The sequence below is a fragment of the Artemia franciscana genome, chromosome 19, assembly GCF_032884065.1.
Source record: "Artemia franciscana chromosome 19, ASM3288406v1, whole genome shotgun sequence".
Taxonomy (NCBI): domain Eukaryota; kingdom Metazoa; phylum Arthropoda; class Branchiopoda; order Anostraca; family Artemiidae; genus Artemia; species Artemia franciscana.
In genome coordinates this window covers 26,637,636-26,660,232 of record NC_088881.1, presented here as the reverse complement: position 1 = coordinate 26,660,232, position 22,597 = coordinate 26,637,636, and the positions used below count along the sequence as shown (strand labels likewise).

General features: G+C 35.7%; 1 protein-coding gene across 1 annotated transcript; it reads right to left on the bottom strand.

Moving 5' to 3' along the window:
- LOC136039494 (calreticulin-like) lies at positions 1-20,440 on the bottom strand. The gene is made up of 8 exons (XM_065723282.1): positions 20,223-20,440; positions 17,745-17,849; positions 13,543-13,746; positions 11,801-12,105; positions 8,015-8,170; positions 4,219-4,383; positions 2,027-2,209; positions 1-239 (listed from the first exon to the last, which is right to left on the bottom strand). The coding sequence occupies exons 1-8, from the start codon at positions 20,305-20,307 to the stop codon at positions 213-215; spliced, it is 1,230 nt and encodes a 409-aa protein (XP_065579354.1). The 5' UTR covers positions 20,308-20,440; the 3' UTR covers positions 1-212.
- Positions 20,441-22,597: the final 2,157 nt, after the last annotated feature.

The following is a 22,597-nucleotide window of genomic DNA, read 5'->3' as shown; positions in this document are numbered from 1 at the left end:
TATTGTGTGAACCTGTTTATTCACATACAAAAAAGGGAATCTGACAATGTTGATATTGTCTTTTGAAATACCATCATGTTCAATGTAGAAAAAAAGTATACAAAACTTCGACTTTTTCACACAACACACGCATCTCTCGAAACTTGTAGCAATGGAACCTTAAACATCAGCTATTTAAATAACCTAAAACAACATCTATTGGGGGCAGCAGCTTACAACTCATCGTGTTCGGTGGACTCCTAGAAAAAAAAGAAGAACTGATTTTTGCTTTGCAATTATGCACAGTCATTGACAGAGAGTCCAGAACTCTGAAAAAAAGCTTAAATTTCACTGATGACGCTTATTTACTAAGATTAAAGTTTCTGTTTGTCAGCAGGAGGGGGTTTGGTGTGGAACGATTGTTTAGAAAGCATCAAACTTTGCAAAATAAATGAAACCAAGAGAGGGAAAATTATTTATAATAAGTTTCAAAGCTCAATCTATAAACTGCAATCCAATAAACTTCAAATTTAAAATTGAAAAGCTAATCACAACTTTGCATCAGTTTATTGATACCCTCTTTAGAAAACGTTACATACTAGGACTTCACTCGCTTCCTTCCCACACATAGCCGGGAGGGATAGCCCTACCTTTTTTGTGATTGGGCTTCCCTAACTAGGTAACATTATAGCTGTGGCACTGAGACGTAGCTATTGTTTATTGATTAGGTATAATAAACATGTGGAATTGGGACACACACAGTTTCTCAGGAAAAAAAGTGACGAATTTTTTTGGTGGACAAGGAAGGGTGTTGATTCCTGAATGCGTACCGGGTGGTGATGGTTTGAGACACTAAAAGGCGTGGCTAGACCCAAGCCTCAGGTGTCCAAACCAAAAGCATAATGGATAAAGTTCCTATGGCAAAACCAAGATACTAAGTAAAATATTTCAATTTCTTCCTCCAAGATTGAATAGAATCCCCCAAAAAATCATTTCAATTAAGTATTTTAAAAGCAAACAAAGTCAATTGGATTCAGTTCATAGTTACTATTAAACACTTCAACCAATAAACGAACTAATAAAATTAATAATGTGAAGCATTAATAGCTTCGTTTCTTTTTCAATAGTATCCAAGTTCCAATTTAGAACACTAAGCAAAATATTTCAATTTCTTTCCTTAAAATAAAAACCTTCCAGATTGATCAGAATGAAAAAACAAAAAAACAAATTGTATAAAAAATTTTAAAAGCTAAAAAAAAACAAGTCAAATAATATCTTAAAACTTCCACCCAGTAGCGGTTTTAGGCCTTATAATCTGGGAGGAGGGGGCATGGTATACCACAGGGTAATGAAATATAAAATAAAAGAAAATTAATTTCGGAGGTCAGAACAAATGGAGGGGGGGGGGGGGCAGGCGCCCCCTGCCCAGGCCCAGAACCGCCACTGCTTCCACCAATGAACGAATTAATAGAATTAATAATGTGGAGCATCAATAGCTTCGTTTCTATTTTTTAATAATGCCCAAGTTCCAATTTAGAGTAAGATACTTCAATTTTTTTTTTTCAAATATAAACCTCACAGACTGATGAGAATCCACAAAAACTAACCATAATAAACAACTAAAGAAAATCAAAACAAAGTTCACTAAATTTAGTTCATGGTTTCTATTAAACATTTTCACTAATAAACGAATTAATAAAATTACTTGAATGTACAGAAAAATATTCAGTATCAGAAAATTTTGGGAATCAGTACTCGGAAAATTCTGCAGCTGGTTCACTATGGCTGTTAACGCTTCATTAGGCTATCTACTATGGAAAAGTAATTTTTTTACCCTGTAATAGGTGTTCCAACAGTTATAATTGTTAATTTTAGTTTTTGGTGACACGACTTCTCAGAATAAAAAATCCCAGCGTAAAAACACTCCAAGACTGAATTTTTGGCAGACAGCTAGCATTAGAATACGACCGCATTCACAAAATAAAGTTGTTTGCTTAACAAAAGCTTTATTTTCCCAGCCCTTAGGAAAAATCAATAATAAACTTACTTCAGCTGGTTCGTCTTCTTTTTCTGAATCTTCTTTGTCCAAGTCTTCGTCTTCTTCTTCATCCTCCTCGTCGGCTTTCTTACTTTTCTCTTCTTCTTCCATCTGTTTCCTTTCTTCTTCGTCCTGTTTGTCTTTCATTGCTCGTTCTGCTTTGCTGGTATTTTTCCATAACTCATCACCAATCTACAAAACAAATGTTCACCATTAACTTCATCCATAATTACCGTTAATTATCAAAACAAAGAACAGTTTCTAATAGTTCTTCCTCGGCAAAGACAATTTGAAACTCGAAACAAAACAGTTTGCAAAGACAAAAAAAAAAAAAAAAAAAAAATCAACTTCATGCTGATAAAAGCACGAACATGGGTACTTGTATGATCTACGACCTACCTAATATTCTTCCAATAGGTCTTTCTGATGCTCAGTCCTAATTAGATATACCTAAGTATGATAACAATATAAACTTCAGAAACAAATTTGGGAAATGCATTTGCAAATTAGGTGGTGGGGGTGGGGTAAACTATTGCAGGTCTGCATGCCTAATGTATTAGGTACAACTATTCTGCATATTATGCAGTAAGAATTGTTTTCTAACTTCACGCTGTCCAATACTTTACTCCTACCCGCCTGACGAGCAAATATATAGCCCAAATTATATATTTTCCACCCATTTTGTCACTTCTCTTTGTCTTGTCTCACGCTAAGCTGAAAGAAACTAACAAAAAAAAACCGGTCGTGCGATGCGTTAATGAATGAACAACTAGAGCGGTAGGGCGTACATCATACAAGTACCCGAACATGTAACATCTTATTCCGGAAAACAAGCATATTCACACAAAACCTACCCGGCGATTGACATAAGCTATGTTGTAGGTTTACAGTCTCGGGGAAAACACAACTTATAGAAGGTCTGAAAGCTGAGGTGAATGCTCTCACCGTTGCAAAAAGTAAGGATAAGAATGAATGAAAGATTTTGTTCGAGAGGTAAATATGATAGGAAACTTCCAATCGAGTTGTTGGAAGAACCCCAATATAGGCTTGAAAACAACCAATCATTTCAGTGGTCAAAGGAAGTAAGGTTTTTAAATAAATGAACTATTTTATTCAAATTATCGTAAATTGTAACTTATAGCAGATGCTTTCTTTCTAGTTGATATCAAGTTTACAAATTGTAACTTCGACGCCTTCACTAGCCAACGTTAGTATTTTCCTAACCTCCCTATCTAATGCCGCTCACAATTCACTTTTTTTAGTCCTCATGTAGCACATTTTTCATCAAATGCTCTTATAGTTGACAAAGAGTCAACTACAAAAAGTGGCTTCAACTCCTCCACCAAGTACTAGTAGAATTTTCCTATCCCCGTAATTTAATGCCACTCACACTAGCTATGTCTCCCTCCCACCATTCCTAATAAACCTGTTTATAATGAAAACACAAGGCTACAAGTAATTTCCTTGCTTCCCCCCACTGTAATTAGCTTTTTGTGATTATAATTCGCGTCTTGAACGGATGCGAACTGAACAAGATATAAACATGCTTGGCCTTATTTGCATTTTTCAGCCACATAACTTGCTCGGTCTGCTCCCAGCAGTGAAGATGGATGAGGCATGTTTGACCAAATCCATAAAAAAAGGAAAAACGGCCGAGACCACGCCTCAGCTGTCTTAGTGTAAAAATAAGAATAAAAAGCAGATAAAAGTCCATTAAACAAAACAAAAGAAAAAACCTCACAAAACAAAAAATACGAAAGAAGAGTTCTCTTCTCAGAAGCGTCTTTTATTTTTGATATTGAGTTTGCTTTTTTTTTATCTTGTTCCGTGGTTGTGTAATTACTTTTCAATATTTTTTATGGTACTGACAACTGAACGGAGATTTCGGCCAAAATATGTGTTTTTCTCCCTTTGTTTATTGGCTGAGAATTATTTCGTCTTTCCTGTTTTTAAGCAAAAAAAACAAACAAATTATTTAAAATTCTGTCAAAAATAAAAAGACATTCATTTTAGCTTATAATGTTCTATTTTTGTTTGTGCTTCTCATCTTTTTCCTTAATTTTATTTAAAGTAGCTTAATTTATTTTTTCCAAATAGATTTTATTTTACAAGATTCCAATGTAAAATTAATAATAGAATTGAATAATCTCATTTAAAAAAAAAAAAAAAATTATTTAATTTAATTAACGCAGTCAACTTACTTTTTTGGCCTCAGCTGGATCATCACCAACCAAGAAATTATCAAAAATGGTACCAGATTTGACTTGCCATAAATCCAATCCAATGATACTGATGTCGTCATATTTACCCATGTTAGGATCAGGGCTGTAGTCAGGATTATCAATTTCTGGGTGGATCCATGGTCCCTAAAATATCAAATTATTTAACAATTTAAACTCGAGCATCCTTAGGAGAGCGACTCGTTGTTACATCCTCCCTTGTTGAGATTCTTTTTATAATTCTAGTCCGCATACATTTAATTAAAGGCACTAGTAAAAACAGCACGAATAAACCGTTAAAGCCGTTCTGAAAGAAACCCGCACCAGTTTGCGCTTCTTCCTAGTTTTCACTCTACATGGAATAGAAGATGACGGTGCTTAGAACTAGGTCAAGACCGAAATTAGAGCCCTGAAACTCAAGATAGATCGATATCACAATTCGTTCGTCCCCTATTTTGTAATCCTTTTTGGCACTTTAAGTACGTAAATTAGTTAATTCACTTTTATGGTAACCAGTATTATAGTTTGGCCCGAACCCCTAGCCAAATTTCCCTGGTTTGGCAAATCTACTTGCTTCCCGCAAGATAAAAATTTGTGAAATCGTGCTACAACCATAAGTACTAAAATTGACAAGTTTTAATGCTAATTTTATTATTAAGTATTGCATCAATAGAATCTATAGCTTACAAGCAGTTCTGCATCGTAATTCAAAAGATGTCAAGTGTCAATTTTGCAAAGCTTACGATTTACAATATATCCCCACAGACCAAACAAGTTCTACCAGATCCAACCTATCAGAGAACGTACCTACCGTAGAAGGGGTTCAACCCGTTATCTTGAGTCTTATTTAGCTCTCACAATGTACAGAATTATTATCTTTTCCAAAATGTAGCATATCATACAATTTCATTCATAGAAAGACTTTTAAGTTATTTATGCATTCCCTTCTGCGTTTATCGAAAAAAATTGCAGACCTAATAGTTTCAACCCCCCCCCTCCCCAGTAACAATGTAGCATCCCGAATATATGGAATCTGTGCCGACTCACTACCTTCACAAAAAAAGAAAACCAAATGTGTCAATAAGAATAGAAATAGGCATTTTTCATAAACAAGAGCTAAGAGCTCATATGGCACTTGCGACGAGGCAAGAAGAGCTAAGAGCCAAGAGCTCATATGGTATGAGCTCTAACAAAATTCTAAGAATCAATAGATTGATTTAAAAGGAAAATCAGAGGCTTAATGCCGGTCAGGATTTAAAATAAGAGCTCTGAGTCACGATGTCCTTCTAAATATCAAAATTCATTAAGATCCGATCACCCACTCGTAGCTTATAAATGCCTAATTTTTCCTCTCCCTTTAGCCCCCCAGATGATCGAATCTGGGAAAACGACTTAATCAAGTCAATTTATGCAGCTCCCTGACACGCCTACCAATTTCCATCGTCCTAGCACGTCCAGAAGCACCAAACTCATCAAATCACTGAACCCCTCTCCCCAACTCCCCCAAAGAGAGCGAATCCAGTATGGTTATATCAATCACGTATCAAGAATATTTGCTTATTCTATCCACCAAGTTTCATCCCGATTCCTCCACTCTAAGTGTTTTCCAAGATAATATCAAAAGATCTGGTCGGGATTTGAAATAAGAGCTCTGAGACACGAATTCCTTCTAAATATCAAATTTCATTAAGATCCGATCACCTATTCGTAAGATAAAAATACCCCAGTTTTCACGTTTTCCAAGAATTCTGGTTTCCCCCTCCAACTCCCCCCAATATAACAGGATCTGATCGGAATTTAAAATTAAAGCTTTAAAGCACAAGATCCTTCTAAACATCAAATTTAATTAAGATCTGATCACCCTTTCGTAAGTTACAAATGCCTCAATTTTCAAAATTACCCCCCCCCCCCCCAACTCCACCAAAGAGAGCAGATCCGGCCCGGTTATGTCAGTCACGTATCTTAGACAGATTTTTATTCTTCCCATCCAATTTCATCCTGATCTCTCTGCTTAAAGTACTTTCTAAGATTTCCGCCCCCCCCCCCCTAATGACGCTGGATCCGGTAGGGATTTAAAATAAGAGATCTGAGTTACGAGGTCCTTCTAAATATGAAGTTTCATGAAGATCTAATCACTCCTTCGTAAGTTAAAAATACGTCATTTTTTCTAATTTTTCAGAACTACCCCCCCCCCCCCAATAGTGGATCCGTTCCAATTATGTAAATCACGTATCTAAGACTTCTGCTTATTTTTCCCAGCAAGTTTCATCTCGATCCCTCCAATCTAAGCGTTTGCCGTGATTTTAGGTTACCCCACCCTAAACTCCCCCCAATGTCACCAGATCCGCTCGGGATGTAAAATAAGAGCTTTGAGACACGATATCCTTCTAAATATCAAATTTCATTGAGATCCGATCACCCGTTCGTAAGTTAAAAATACCGCATTTTTTTTCTAATGTTTCAGAATTACCCCCCCCCCCCCCCAACTACCCCAACGAGAGCAGATCCGTTCCAGTTATGTCAAACATGTATATAGGACTTGTGCTTATTTTTCCCACCAAGTTTCATCCCGATCCCTCCACTATAAGTGTTTTCCAAGATTTTAGGTTTCCCCCTCCCAACTCCCCCCAATGTCACCAGATCCGGTCGGGATTTAAAATAAGAGCTCTGAGACACGATATCCTACTAAATATCAAATTTCATTGAGATCCGATCACCCGTTTGTAAGTTAGAAATACCTCATTTTTCAGAATTATCCCCCCCCCCCCCCTCCCAATTACCCCAAAGAGAGCGGATCCGTTCCGTTTATGTCAATCATTTATCTAGGACTTGTGCTTATTTTTCCCATCAAGTTTCATCCCGATCCCTCAACTCGAAGTGTTTTCCAAGATTTTAGGTTTCCCCCCTCCCAACCTGCCTCCCCCCAATATGACCAGATCCGGCCAGGAATTAAAATAACAGCTCTGAGACACGCTATCCTTCCAAACATCCAATTTCATTAAGATCTGATCAACCGTTCGTAAGTGAAAAATACTTCAATTTTTCTATTTTTTCCGAATTAACAGGCCCCTCACCCCCCCCCCCAGATGGTCAAATCGGGAAAACTACTATTTATAATTTAATCTGGCCCGGTCCCTGATACGCCTGCCAAATTTCATCGTCCTAGCTTACCTGGAAGTGCCTAAAGTAGCAAAACCGGGACCGACAGAATTTGCGATTGCTATATGTCACTTGGTTAATACAAAGTGCCATAAAAACAGAACTATTGTAAGACATAACATAGACCTTATTGCATACAATATACAAACAAATCTTCAAACTAATTACTGACTCTTCGGGTTACTTCAAGTCAATTACTTTGGATTTATTATTCAGTATAAGTTACAGTTTAGTTTTTACCTCGATAAAATTCAAAACAAACTACGAATGAAATTGTCTTTATTTTTTTTTATTCCAATTTAATAGATAAGCAAAAGAGAAGAAATTGAATACAAGAGTCCACTATAGCCCTTATTTGAATAGTCAGAGAAGTTCCCACTTGAAACAAAAAACAAGAATCGGTTCTAAAACAAGTTCTGACAAAACTCTGTACAGGGGACAGGGTCATTACTAGAACATATTTCGCAGTGCAAAACAGCATAGAAGAAATCCTGAAAAATCTTCTACTTTCCTAAACCTCCCCCTCCGCACTTGTATTCCTGACGACAGATAACTTCAAAGATTTCGAAAATTTAAGGGGAAAAGAAAACGAGAAAAAAATTTTTTCTTAAAGACAAACCTTGTAGTCTGGATTGTCAATTTGTGCTGGTTTCCATTCACCTTTGTACTCAGGGTTGTCGATCTGACGGGGTTCCCATTCACCGTCCATTTCATCATCCCAATCTTCAGGTTTTTTGTCTTCTGGGTCAGGAATGAATTGCGGCTTATCCCAGTCCTAGAAAATATTTCATGCATAATCAGTAATAAAACAACAAAAATTGAGTTGAAACAGCATTTTTTTCACAAAATGCGAAAAAAAAACATTAAAAGTACAATATCACAATAAAAAAAAATCAAGTTGATAAGTAATTGAGGAGAAAGACTCAAAATCTTAACTTTTAAATCATTCACAGATTTCCACTTAAAATCACAAACTAAAATGCGGTCCAAATTCACGATTCCGAAAGAGATCAACTCATTTTCTAAATTACAGCAATAACTTAGGAAATCCCTTTTCACTAAAAAATGAATCCCTGTCCTGGCGCTCGGGAAACTGGCCCTCGGCAAGTTTAAAAAAAAAGAAAAACAGAAAAATAGCTGCAGTCCCACTCTATCACCAACATTATCGCTAATATTTTTTTTTAATTATTCAAGGTATTCAAGAGAGAAGTTATTTGACCTGGTTCGTTTTGAGCCCCATATACTAATTCCAATTAATTTTTACCCCGCAAAGACGTTCAACACTATATGTTACGGGAAAAAGAGAAAATCATTATTTTTTCAATAATTTTCTTATTAATTTTACATTATTATACATCATATCGGAGAACGCAATTTTCTTTGATATCAATTATTCGGAGAGATCCAAATTGGCTTTCTTGAAACCTAAATATTGGGTTTATGAAGGAAGCTTCAGGTTAAAAGCGTCTCAAATAATAAGCTAAAAGCTTCTAGAGCAAGAAGAAGGTTACAAAGAAAATAGTAAATTAAGGGTATTGTTTCTTCCATTAGAGCATTTCAAAGTACTCGTTTGAAAGATGTTATGTTAAACAAAAGCTGTAAAAACCATCAACGGTTCAATCCAACTGCTGTTTTGCAGTGCAAAACAGCTCAGAAGATTTCCGGAAATATCCTCTACTTTCCTAAACCTTCCCCTCCTCACTTGTATTCCCGCATACAAATAACTTTAAAGATATATAAAATTTAAGGCGGAAAGGCAACGAGAAATAAATTTTTTTCTTAAAAGACTAATTTTTCTTTTTTCCCCTAAAATCTTCAACGAGAACAAGAAAAGAGGTTTTTCAATGCTAACAATAAAAAAAAAAACAAAAAAAAAAAACTGACAAATACACTGTCTAGGTCTATAATGAAAAGCTGTCTAAAATAGTTAGGCTACTTATTATGGATAAAGGATTATCAAAAAAAGTTCTTTTTGACATTTCAGCTTTAGCCGAACGAACATCATCGGTTGAGGTGAGAAAAATCGGAGAATATTTCAAGGAAGAAAGAAGTCCATGGGGAGGAGTAAACAGTGGAGCCTTGACAGAGAGGAATGGAGGAACTTATACAGCTGTTGAGCCCCGCTTGTAGCTGTATGTGTAGTTAGAAGTAGTAGTAACTACTGTGACAGCGACGAAGAACCTCAAAAAAGAACAACTTCCTGCAAATAGCTAAAAGGGCTTAAAAATAATCAATGAACTTAAGGAATTTCCAATCAGAAGCCATTTAAGTGCCTCAAGTTAGTAAATGATACTAAAGCTCTAAATAAATGCAAAACTGCCGTTTCCAAGCAGAAAAGGCAGACTATAGGAAACCTTTGCATAATGAAGGAAAAAAGACATTCCAGTAAAGCATTAAGAAAAGGTTAAAACTTTGGAGAATTTTCTATATCATTCAACACAATTTAACCGGCTAACCAAAAAATTAACGACAATACAATTTTTTTTTCCTTTAGAAGAAAACCAATTTCTTTAACTTTGTGCGCTTTTTTCAAAGACTTATACAATGACGAATATATTCTGGAAAAAAGGAGCTAGGCAGGCACTTTTGCCAGAATTTATTTTTTTGGGTGGAGGGGGGAAGGGGCAAAAATGAAAAAAAATCATTTGACAATTTAAATAAGAAATCCTTAGAAACTGAAGATCATCCTGTATGTCAGGGAGGAGAGCCGGACCCGCCCCCCCGTAGGCCTACGTCCCAAGCTACGGGTTATATGTTAGAAAAGCGATATGCCACTCTGTCAAATGGGTCAAAATAAATCAATTTATTAGGAACATTGTATGGTATAAACTGTAACACTACATCTAAATCAAGATTTTACAAGTTTCCGAAGAAGTAACTAGATTTTGCACTAATGTCTCTCCCCCCCCCCTTCAGCTCTCTCTTAGAAGTAAACGTACCCCTGTTCTCCAAAAACAAGTTTGAGAGATAACGTGGAAATTCTTAACATCTAGATATTTTGGCTTAGAGAATAGACACCCCTTTCCTCCCAAAAGCTTCCTGACCGCTCATCTAGCTACAGTACCCTACATTTGGTCATTAACTTGCCCTTGAGGCAGGGGATTCCCTTTTCCTTGCTGACATTTGTCCTAGCAGGTGCAACTTCAAAACAGCAGTTGATCATCATTTTTGTTTCTGAAGGACACAAAACTGTATAAACAATATAAAAGCAAATTAGCCACATATAGACCTGTACATAAATCAAAATTAAGATTGTTAGATTATTTCCCTTGTCAGTTTAGATTTTTTTTTTCTCGACTATATGGGGCCTTTAAATGTCATTAATTTTGAGCATGCTCAATGATACTGAAAAGCAGAAAAGTTCAATTGATGAAAATGAAGATGAGGTATTTCCCTTTTCATTGTTTTTTAACCGTTAGATTAGAATATATTCTTATCTAGAAAAAGTTAAATATATCATGCTGATTTTTTCTGAATTTTCTTTTTGACATTGGACAGTAATTTTTTTTTTACTTTTCCTTGTTGTTGCATTATAATATAGTAGCCTTTTTCAGTTTTCAGGACTTTCTTACTCGTTTTACTTAAACGTTGGAGATACCTAGTTTCGCATCCATCCCTATTCAAAAGTCTTTATTTTTGAGAAAAGTCTTCACAATGCTTATTTTACTTAGGCCAGTGCTGAAACAGTTAAAACTGAACAAAAAAGAATCATATAAACCTTATCGAAAAGAGAGATCTCCCCCCTCTTAATCCCGTTAAGGAATATTCCAAGAATCTCCCCGAAATTTCTTGACTCTTTGTATCTGCATTAATGTATAGAAATCCCATTCCCTTTATTCTTTGGAATGGCGCATATGGATATAAAATAGTGTATGTCTAGATCATTTCAAATCCTTTCTTACAACCTCTTCTTACCCCATTCGGATATGAACTGCTTTTCGTTTGGCACTAGATAGATGACTGCAAAGGACAATCTTTGGCAATATCAGCTGTGTAAATACGAAAGACGTTAAGTGACATTTTCGAAAATGTCAGGGATAAGCAAAAAACTGTTTTGGAAAATATACCCCTCCTATGTCTCTCGAGCTCCAATCACGCCTTTTTAGCCATCTCGTGGTGGCCCTTATGCGTCAATCTTCGTGGCCATAGAAGAGTCGTACACTTAACGCTTTTTGGTCTGAAAAACTGGTACAACGCGTTTTGAGTGGATTACAAAATTAAGAATACATGGGAAAAAAAAGGGGATACGTGCATTCCGCTTAAAGCAATCTATCGGATGTGCCTGATTTTAGTAGAATCGATGTATAGCTCATTTTTCACTTATATTTTACATAGCACCTTTGCATCTCCCCAACCGATATGTAGTCATTCATCCGCATTCAGTATTCTGTTCAAAAAAACCTACCTCTGGCTTGGTGTCACTGGGGTCATCAATCTTGGCCCGATCATCCCAGTCTTCTGGTTTTTGAGCATTTGGATCCTTAATTTTCTTTGGTGGAAGAAAATCCCAATCAGCTTCCAATTCTCCACTTTCAGCAAGTTCGTTGTCAATCAGAACTTCATAGGTATTGTCTGGCTTGACTATTAATGTATACAGATGGGTATAAACATCATCTTTGCACCTAATTTCTTTCTTGGTCAACAAATTCTTCCCTTTGTAGTTAAAGATGGCATGAACCTTTTTATTGGCTGGACCACATATATCAGGACCTAATAAAACCAAACTAGTAAAAACTTTAATAGACATGAAATTTGAAGCAACAAAAACAAAGGTATAATTCTGTATTTTATGTCAAAATCACCACTCTTAAGCGTCAAAACAAAAAATTACATATTTTAATCGATCGATATTTACAATAAACTTCAAACAACAGTCTGAAAACATAAAAAAATAAAGATATAAACAACGTTTTGGGGCGTTTTTTATCGTGAGCCCCCCCCCCCCCCAAACCCGAACAAAGATATTGAATGCCCCCTGTTGGGGAAATATAGCTGAGTTGAAGATAATAGATGCTATGTTAATTGTCTGAAAGATGTTTATTAATTTACTAAGAAAAAAAAAGAAAAAATGAAATTCCTACTTACTACCCTTCTACTGGGGGAATTGGTTGCTGTTCTTACTTCTAAAAAACATATATCAGTTTTTACTACACCCCGTAATGTGTCGGAGAGAAAGTCTTATTTGGCAACCTAATGCTTCAGAAATTTGTCAAGCCAAATTATTTCTTCCACTTACTTACTTTTGGCCGCATGGATTTTCAAAATTTTGACCACAAAAGCAAAGTTCAACAAGGGCGAATCATGAAAATCTAATTCGTCTACACCTATACATAATCAGATTTCATAGTCCCCTATTTCTATCACATTTTAAATATTAGCTCAACTATAACCTGTAGCTTTTATATCATAGATATATCATACATAATATCATATATATAATCATATCATATATATAATAGTAAGATATCGGGCTAAAATAGATCGAACGTAGTTTTTGCATTCGTCGCAACCTAATAAAGAAAGAACTATAGCCCATAACAACCAAAACTTCAAAAACACATTTTGAAAAGAAAAAAACTATCAAGTGAGAATGAATTGCCATGTGAAGTTGATTCAGAGTGGAAACTATTATTTCAATTAATGTTAGTGGTAACAATGTATCGCGAAAAAAATACACTGGAATCTCGAAAAGCACCCTGAAGAGTCTGAGACATGGTTTATCAATGAAAACTGCAGGGCAATAAGCTTGGCTTTTACCAAACTCATTGAAAAATGAATGATAAGCTAGTTACAACCTCGCCAATTAAAAAAACAAATTCAAAACGTTTTTAATTTCCAGCACTTATTTGACTTCATTTCTTTTTATTGAAAAAAACATTTTCGACTGATTATCAATAAATCAATTCGCTTATACATTAAACCATTTTAAAGCTTCCAATTTTTTATATAGCACTTCCAACCCATATTTTTTTCACATAGTTAATGTGTTTTTGTTTTGTGTAGCCATGTCCATAGACAGAAGCACAATAAAATAATGAGGGCATTAACATAAAGATCAATGAAGATGGCAAGATCTAAAATGGTAAGAGTAACAAAGAACGAAAAGGCTGAAGCTTGAAAGCTTCAAAAGAAGAATAATTTGCTCACCGAACATAATCAAATATGGTGAGTCCCCATGCATGTCTTTCTGGTCAAGACTTGAATCAAAAAGCTTGACATATCCACCACCACAGTCAATGTTTTGCTCGTGTTTCACTGTGAACTGGACAACAAGTGGCTTGTCCTTATTTGACATAGGCTCAAACCTTGCTGATAAACCATAAAACCGTGCGTCTTGGGATGTTTGAATACCTTAAAAAAAATAGTATGTAAAAAAAAATATTTAGGAAGTTCATATCTCTAAAAAATAGCAAAAAGAGAATCGTTCAATACTGAATTACAAGCTCTTGTTTGAAAGATGAGTTTTAAAACAAAACGAAAAAACTCAAAATTCCCTCCAATTTCAAAGTTTTTATAAACAAAAAGGCCATCTAGAAAAAATCCAGCATAAAGTCCTTTAAACTTACCATGTTACCATACCTGCAGAGACAGAAGGAGGCTCTTCGCCTTCGAACCAAAGTCAATCCAGAGGAGCTGCCAAAAAATTGGAACATCTGTGGATCCAGATGCACGACCTGACCAAAAGGTGGGAGCTTCTTACTCCCCCCACCCTCCCCAAAAAAACTCAGGAAAGTTGATACGACCCTGTTTTGTTTTGCATATTTTTAAATGCTTTAACAGGCATAATAAAGTAGGGTAATCTAATATCTAAGGACTTGCAGAAGATAACAAAGCTGTAAGGAACAAGAGCTAAGAGCTCATATGGCACTTGTGACGAGGTCGGAAGAGCCGAGAGCTCATATGGTACGAGGTCGGAAGAGCCAAGAGCTCATTTGGACGAGGTCGGAAGAGCCGAGAGCTCATATGGTACGAGGTCGGAAGAGCCAAGAGCCAAGAGCTCATTTGGCACTTGTGAGAAGGTCAGAACCTAAAGTTAAACTTTATAGCACAAGATCCTTCTAAATATCAAATTTCATTAAGATCTGGTCACCCTTTCGTAAGTTACAAATACCTCAATTTTCAAAATTACCTCCCCCCTCCCAATTCCACAAAAGAGAGCAGATCCGGTCCAGTTATGTCAGTCACGTATCTTAGACAGGTTTCTATTCTTCCCATCCAGTTTCATCCTGATCTCACCGCTTTAAATATTTTCTAAGATTTCCGGTCCCCCCAACTGCCCCCCCCCCCAATTACGTTTGATCCGGTTGAGATTTAAAATAAGATATCAGAGTTACGAGGTCCTTCTAAATATGAAGTTTCATGAAGATCCGATCACTCCTTCGTAAGTTAAAAATACGTTATTTTTCTTATTTTTCAGAATTACCCCCCCCCCCCCGCAATTGAGCGGATCCGTTCCAATTATGTAAATTACGTATGCAAGACTTTTGCTTATTTTTCCAACCAAGTTTCATCCCAATCCCTCCAATCTAAGCGTTTCCCATCATTTTAGGTCTCCCCACCCCAAACTTCCCCCAATGTCACCAGATCCGGTCAGGATTTAAAATAAGAGCTTTGAGCCACGATATCCTTCTAAAAATCAAATTTCATGGAGATCCAATCACCCGTTCGTAAGTTAAAAATACCTCATTTTTTCTAATTTTTCAGAATTAACCCCCCCCCCCAACTACCCAAAAGAGAGCGGATCCGTTCCGTTTATGTCAATCATCTATCTAGGACTTGTGTTTATTTTTCCCACCATGTTTCATCCCGATCCCTCCACTCTAAGTGTTTTCCAAGTTTTAGGTTCCCCCTCCCAACTCCCCGCCCCCATCACAAGATCTGGTCGGGATTTAAAATAAGAGCTCTAAGACACGATATCCTTCTAAACATCAAATTTCATTGAGATCCGATCACCCGTTCGCAAGTTGAAAATACCTCATTTTTCTAATTTTTAAGACTTACTCCCCCCCCCAACTACCCCAAAGAGAACAAATAAGTTCCGATTATGTCAATCATGTATCTAGGACTTGCGCTTATTTTTCCCATCAAGTTTCATCCCGATCCCTCTACTCTAAGTGTTTTCCAAGATTTTAGGTTTCCCCCCTCCAACTCCCCCCAATGTCATCAGACCCAGTCGGGATTTAAAATAAGAGCTCTGAGACACAATATCATTCCAAACATCAAATTTCATTAAGATCCAATCACCCGCTCATAAGTTAAAAATACTTCATTTTTTCTATTTTTCCGAATTAACCGGCCCCTTCTCCCCCCCCCCCAGATGGTCAAATCGGGAAAACGACTATTTCTAATTTAATCTGGTCCGGTCCCTGATACGCTTGCCAAATTTCATCGTCCTAGCTTACCTGGAAGTGCCTAAAGTAGCAAAACCGGGACTTTAGGTTTTCCCCCTCCGACTCCCCCCAATGTCATCAGATCCGGTCGGGATTTAAAATAAGAGCTCTAAGACACAATATCATTCCAAACATGAAATTTCATTAAGATCCAAATACCCGCTGATAAGTTAAAAATACTTCATTTTTTCTATTTTTTGCGAATTAACCGGGCCCCCACTCCCCCCCAGATGGTCAAATCGGGAAAACGACTATTTCTAATTTAATCTGGTCCGGTCCCTGATACGCTTGCCAAATTTCATCGTCCTAGCTTACCTGGAAGTGCCTAAAGTAGCAAAACCGGGACAGACCGACAGACAGACAGACCGACAGAATTGGCGACTGCTATATGTCACTTGGTTAATACCAAGTGCCATAAAAACAGAAAGTTGAACTGAAAATGAAACATTACAGCTGAATGTTGATGCTTTGTGTGGATGGAGACGTAAAATCCCGATGTTTGCCAGCATTGAAAAGGTTGGTTTGGTAAATTACATGTACATATCTCCACCTGAATACCCATACTGTACCAATTCACAATTTATTAGCACACCAGAGGTAGTTAAGGATCTTGGGTCTATTTCAATATCTATTGAAATTTGATACAGGTAGTTCTTGCAATTTCAAAAGTACACAGCTTCATAAATGCTTTCCATTCAGGAGATAAATGACCCAAGCACACTTTATAAATTGTCAAGCTACCTGGTGACCAGGTAAGATCCAAATAAAATTTACACAAGGATTTTGGGAGAAAATAGGCTGGCGAGTAGCAGATAACTAGACTGAATTGTCTGACGACATTATTATTAGCAACTATTCAAGAAATTTTGAAATGAATTTCACAGTAGTGCTTTTGATAGTGATGCATGAGTGGATCCACAACTTTTGACTCGTGCATGAATTTGACTTGGAAGAAGTTTTATTCTAATCAATATTCACAGCATATTCTTTTGCTGTGTAACAATTTTCAAGTCAGTACACAGGCAATGTTAATCAGTGGCAGAATTCTTGTCCAATCTTGTTTTTGGATAGTCTTTCATTTCTTTCTGGCTTGAGTGTATATTATATTTATAGAGTTCACTTTTTTTTTTTTTTTTTTTTTTTTTTTTTTTTTTTTTTTTTTTTTTTTTTTTTTTTTTAGCATCGAGGATGTTCAAGAACCTGGTAGAGGATAGGTTGAGTAGAGGTCCAGCCTTGGCTATACTTTTTGTTCGTTTGAATTAACTTTGAGGCTTAACGGTTTGGCAGGGCGTCTGACTTAGTTAAGATATTCTTGAAGCCTCTCTGTGCATGTTGCTAGGAGACTGATATATCATCTGCTACAGAGGTTGTCACCAAAAAGGGAATTTTTTGTCTTTGATATTTCCTTGCAGGCTGTATTTATCCGGGGAGTTCCCTCCCTGGTTCTGGGGGTGGGTTGCAAGCCCACTTTTCCTGCTTTGCAGACTTGAAATTGTCAACAGTCAGATACATACAAGAAAATTAGAATACACTAAAGAGGAATTTCAAATTGGGCAAACGTTTTTTAATTTTAAGTTTTAAATACATCAAATAAAAAGCTTAGCTCACATAACTGTATATGAACAGAATCTATGGAATTCTATACAGACTTTCACAGAAGCCAAACAAAACATTTATAGGCTGTAAAAACGCAGTAAAAAAGCATGAATATTAAGGATTCAATACTGACTATTTTAAAATCTAATTTTGCCAAAAACACATTGCTTGTTCATTAATGAAAAACAATAATTTCAGCCTGATAAAAACCCTTTTAGTCAGGAAATTGTTTTTTTTTTTTTGTCAAGCCACAATGTCACAAGCTTAATACTTGAAAAATCATTACTTAAAATAAAGTAAACTATGCATTGAAAGAGGCACTAACATACATCCCAGGAAAAATGTGAAACATGCAAGACTCACCTTTATCTTTTTCCTCATCCCCAAAGAATTTGCCATGACTTAAAACAAACTTCCCTGCCTGTTCTCCTTTGTGTGTAGAAGCAACCCATCTCTGTTCCCAAGCATCTAAAAATGAAACAAATAAAACTATGGAAAAAATTAATAAGAGCAAAACTCAAGGTACAAAGTAGCACAAAAAATAATAATATAAGCAAGTTAAATAAAATTGGTCAGAACTTTAGTGCTTCTAGACTAATGGACTGATTATTACACTATAAGGTTGCACACAGATATATAGAGTAAATAAAATATTGATTTCCTCAGCAGCTTTTGTATCATATAGTAAAAAAGGTCTTAAAAAAACATTTTTAAGAGGATATTTGAAAATATTTAGATTGGGTATATTTATTCTAATTTTCCTTTTAAAAATATACACAATGAGGTTCTTGAGGGGAAGAGAGACAGTTTGTCAACAACAGTAACAATATTCTATCCCTGACAACAGACAAAAAGTTCTTCACAGTAACTATATATAAGTGAGGCAAGTTAGAGTAGTGTTAGAGTAAGAGCAGCTGATGGGGAATTTAGGTAAAAAATACAAAAGTGAAGAAGATGTTGAAAGGGCAGAAGATCAATTGTAGGATTCAGCAAAAATTCTGTATCCAAATGAAATAATATATCATGCTAAGAACCTTCATGGCAGAAAAAGATTATGTTTAAAACAGTTAGTATTCTCTGTCTCAATAGTTTCAATCTCCATCCCAATGAGGGTGTTAATTCATAAATCCCAAAGGAATTTAAACTAAAATAGTTAGCTGTTGAGTAACTTAACAATTTTATGTCCTGATTCAGAAACTATTTTCAATAAAAGTCTGTAGGGAAATCAAATAACTGAATAATCCAAGTTCAACTGTCTTCAATTTCAACTCCAATTACAAAAAGTCCATAGGAAATCACAATTGAGTCTTACTGCATAATGAGATTATCTCCAATAGAGATGTTTACAGTATGAACTCTCAAACACAACTGAAGACAAGTGTCCTTCGTTTTGGTAGCAACACCCCCTGTCACCAGTACCACATATCTGATCTCAATTAACAGTCAAACTCAGTACTTAGGACAAGTTCCAAAGGAAGAGATGTAGGACCAATAGTGGACAAACAACTGAAGTTCCATAGCCACTGGCAACAAGAAGTCTGAGGAGCATATTCAAACATTGGTCTCCTTAAATGCACTATTACTAGGTGGTCTGGGAAGTCTTCCAAAGGTTCTATAAGAATATAATCAGCCCTGTTTTGAATTTCCATGGATGTCTCACTTCTCCTTCCTATGAGAGTGATACTAGCCTAATTGAGGGAGTTCAGAGACATCCCACAAACTGCATAGTTGACCTACATGATCTCCTTTACAACAAGCTTACAGAGTGCCTGCAGCTGCCAATATTTGTTTTCAGATACCATTGTGGTGACAAGATGTTGGCCTAAAAATATAATTCACACCCAAATAAGACATCCTCTTTACCAAGCATTTAAGCCATGAACATGCAAGAGGTGGCTCACATAGGTGGTCAAAGCATCCAGTTAAAACACAAATGCAAAAACAGTGATTGCAGCCATAGCTGTATTCTTCAGTTCAAACTTGGCAAGGAATTGAATCATAAGTCATGTAGATAGCCTATGAGTGAGAATTTCTATCCCAGAAGTTCTATTTTGTAAGGTTTCAGTTTGATAACAGAAAGGTTTTTAAATGTCATCAAAGGTTACAGTCCTCTAGGGGGAGGAGTAGAGGTGGGCATTGCAAAATACCTTCCCAGGATATAGGCTACTTTGGTCTTTAGACCCATCCATGAAAGTTTAATTTTCTCAACTTTTGCCCATTTCCAAGATAGGAAAAAGTAGCTAAACTAGAATTTTACCAATAGTTTTCTTAAGATAGGAAATAAATAATTTGGGCTACATATTTGCACATTATGGGTTGATAAAGTTAAAGCTGCATACAAAATGTGCTAATAATGATCATTCTGCATATTATGGAATAATAATTGTTTACTTAACGTTTCTCCTTCTCTCTAGTTAGTTCTATAGGTGCATACTGATCTATTTTGCAGTTTCACTTTTATAGGCTAACATAGATTGTTAATTGCCATCAAAGATTAGTGCTCTTAAGGGAAAGAAGGAGTAGATACGTGCTTAAATATCTTTCCAAGACATCATTAAGGCTCTGGATATAATCAGGAATGTTTTATTTGCTAAACAACTACTTTCTAAGATTTCTAATTCTATCTACTTTCTCAGCCTAGTAAAGAGCCCCAAAACCTGTAGGCTAATAGCATAGTAGCCTTGGTCAAACACTCTTGTGTTATAATAGTGTCATTCACGGAAGTCTTAAAGCACTATTAACAAAAACAAAAATAGCCAACATGAGGACCCAACAGGCTTTGCCCAACTCAGGTCTGTAAATTTTTTTCTAAAACTAGTGCAGCCTATTGATTTCACTTACCTCCATCATCAAATCTTTCTTCGAAATAGATTTTGGCAGTTACACTGACAAAAAGGCCAATTAAAATTGGTAGAAAAGCCTTCATGGCAAAGATTTACAGATACTATAAAGTTTTTACTTTGTTTCCTTCTTTATCCCTCTTTAAAATAAAACTATCTAGAACTATCAGAGATTAGAAAAATATCGAAGCCAGCCACATGAACGTCCCTGATTCGTCAAGGCTCAGCCAATGAGAAGAGACCACGGGAAGCTTGTGTTGTAGCTTTTATTGTTAGAATACAGATGGCAATTATAAACATCTTGGAAACACTTGCGGTCTACATAAATGGCACATATGCTAGTAAAATAAAGCAAAAAAGTTAAAAATGATTAAAGCATTGCGTGCAATTTTTAAAAACTATAAATTTTCTTATTTTGTTTCCCACTTCAAGACATTATGACATTGAGATTTGATTTGAGCGAGGTTTTTTTTGCCACTGCCTAGTCTGAACTTTTCTAGAATTTCTAGTATGTATTATAATCTTAAGGCAAATAGTGCAAGGGATAGAGAGCGGGAAGTAGTCAACAGCAAGGCCAAAATATTGCTAAGCTTTTCTAGCAATAAGGAATCGTTACTTTTCTGACATAAAGACCCTTTTTTTCAGTTTTAACTGCCTCAGAAAAATTGCGAAAATTACAGATGTACTTTTGTGAAAAAAGCGAGTTAAATAGTTGAAAGTTCTGCAATAATTTCAAAATAAAAGGAGAGCTGAATTTTTGGTTTTGTTAAACCCAGTGAATTCTTGTCGTAGATTTATGTAATGTTCTTATCTTTCTTCTTGATCTTTGGATTACATATTTAAACGTTTATTAGCTTGATGTTAAAAAAAATCAACTTAAAGTAAGGAGCGACATCAAAATTTAAAGGAAAAGAAGGGGCTGTCCTTTTCTCGACACATCGTTCTTTACGCTAAAGTTTTTGTTTGAAACTTTTTGAAAATATCTCATTGCTCTAATTAAATCACCGGTTTCAGGAGTCATTCTTAAACAATTTGAAATACGGAATAATTGCTGTTCATTTTAAGTTTCAATGTCGCTCCATACTTTCAGTTGAAAAAAACTTTTTTTTTTTATTCAGTTTCTCCATACATCTAGAAAGCTCACTGTACATTTGGAAAGTAAACACGCATCCGTGAACTTTATTCTGGTAAAATATGCAAAAGTGTTTAAAAGTACTTTTAAAAAAAGCTTCCTTTTCTTATTAGACGACCTTGTGTTTCAGGAGTTGTTATTAAAAAATTGGAAAAAAAACAGTCAAACCTTAGAGTAAAGAGCAATTTTTAGGCTCGTAGCCTTTTATGGGTAACACTAATCTTAATGAAGCTTATATATTTGAATTCAGCATAATAAGCCGATCTTTTCATATATCTCTTGATATCAAAATCTTCATTTAAGAACTTTGGTTATTATTGAGCCGTGTGACGCCTAACTTACAGTTAGTTACCACAGACTTTTGAATTGCTTTTCAACTTTATATTATTGTAGATATTTGCAACGTTACCGAACACAACTGCTTCGACCGAGTGGAGTTTTCTACACTAAGAAGAATAAAAACTTCTCAGGTCAACCATGACAGAAGATCAATTGAACGGAATTGCACTGGATCGAATTCATAAGGAAAGGGAAATCGACACAGATAAGTCTTATATCAAGTTCCTTACAAGCTTCTTTTTGAATACTTTTTTTTACATTATTACGGTCCTTTGAAATAGTTTTTCTGTTTTGAAATTTTTTTCTGTCTCCTTTTAAATTCAGGATAAGAGTAAAAACAACTAAAAACTTATACAATACTTCTGGTTTAGACCTAATACAATTATTAGGTCTAATATTTCATTATAAATAATTTCATTATAGAAAATTATTTTAAGGTAGAATAACTAAAAATTTATTTTCGACGTTAAAGTCTTATGGTCAAAGGGTCAGACATGATATGTCATTGCAAAAACATTCGAATGGATTCAAAATTCAATTATTTTTTAGTCAATATTCTTGAGTCAAATCATATTTTTTTTGCCTATAAACTCTGGCTAATAAAGAGTAAAAAAACTGCTTAAAATGTGTCATTTTAAACTTAAACTTTCTCAGGGAGGGCCCCAAAACGCCCACCTCTTGCTAGAGGATATTCCATACCACCTGGTGCTTTAACCTCCCCCCCCCTCCTTGGCCTGTTCTGGATCTGCCACTGGATGCAGTGCTTCTTTTTACCATGAAAACCTTGACAAATCCCTGTATTTGAATTCGTGGACAAGCAAGATCAGCTTTCCCGGTGACTCAATCTTTTGAAGGTATCTCAGGTACCTGACGTAACTGCAATATTTCAGAAACTCTTACTGGTA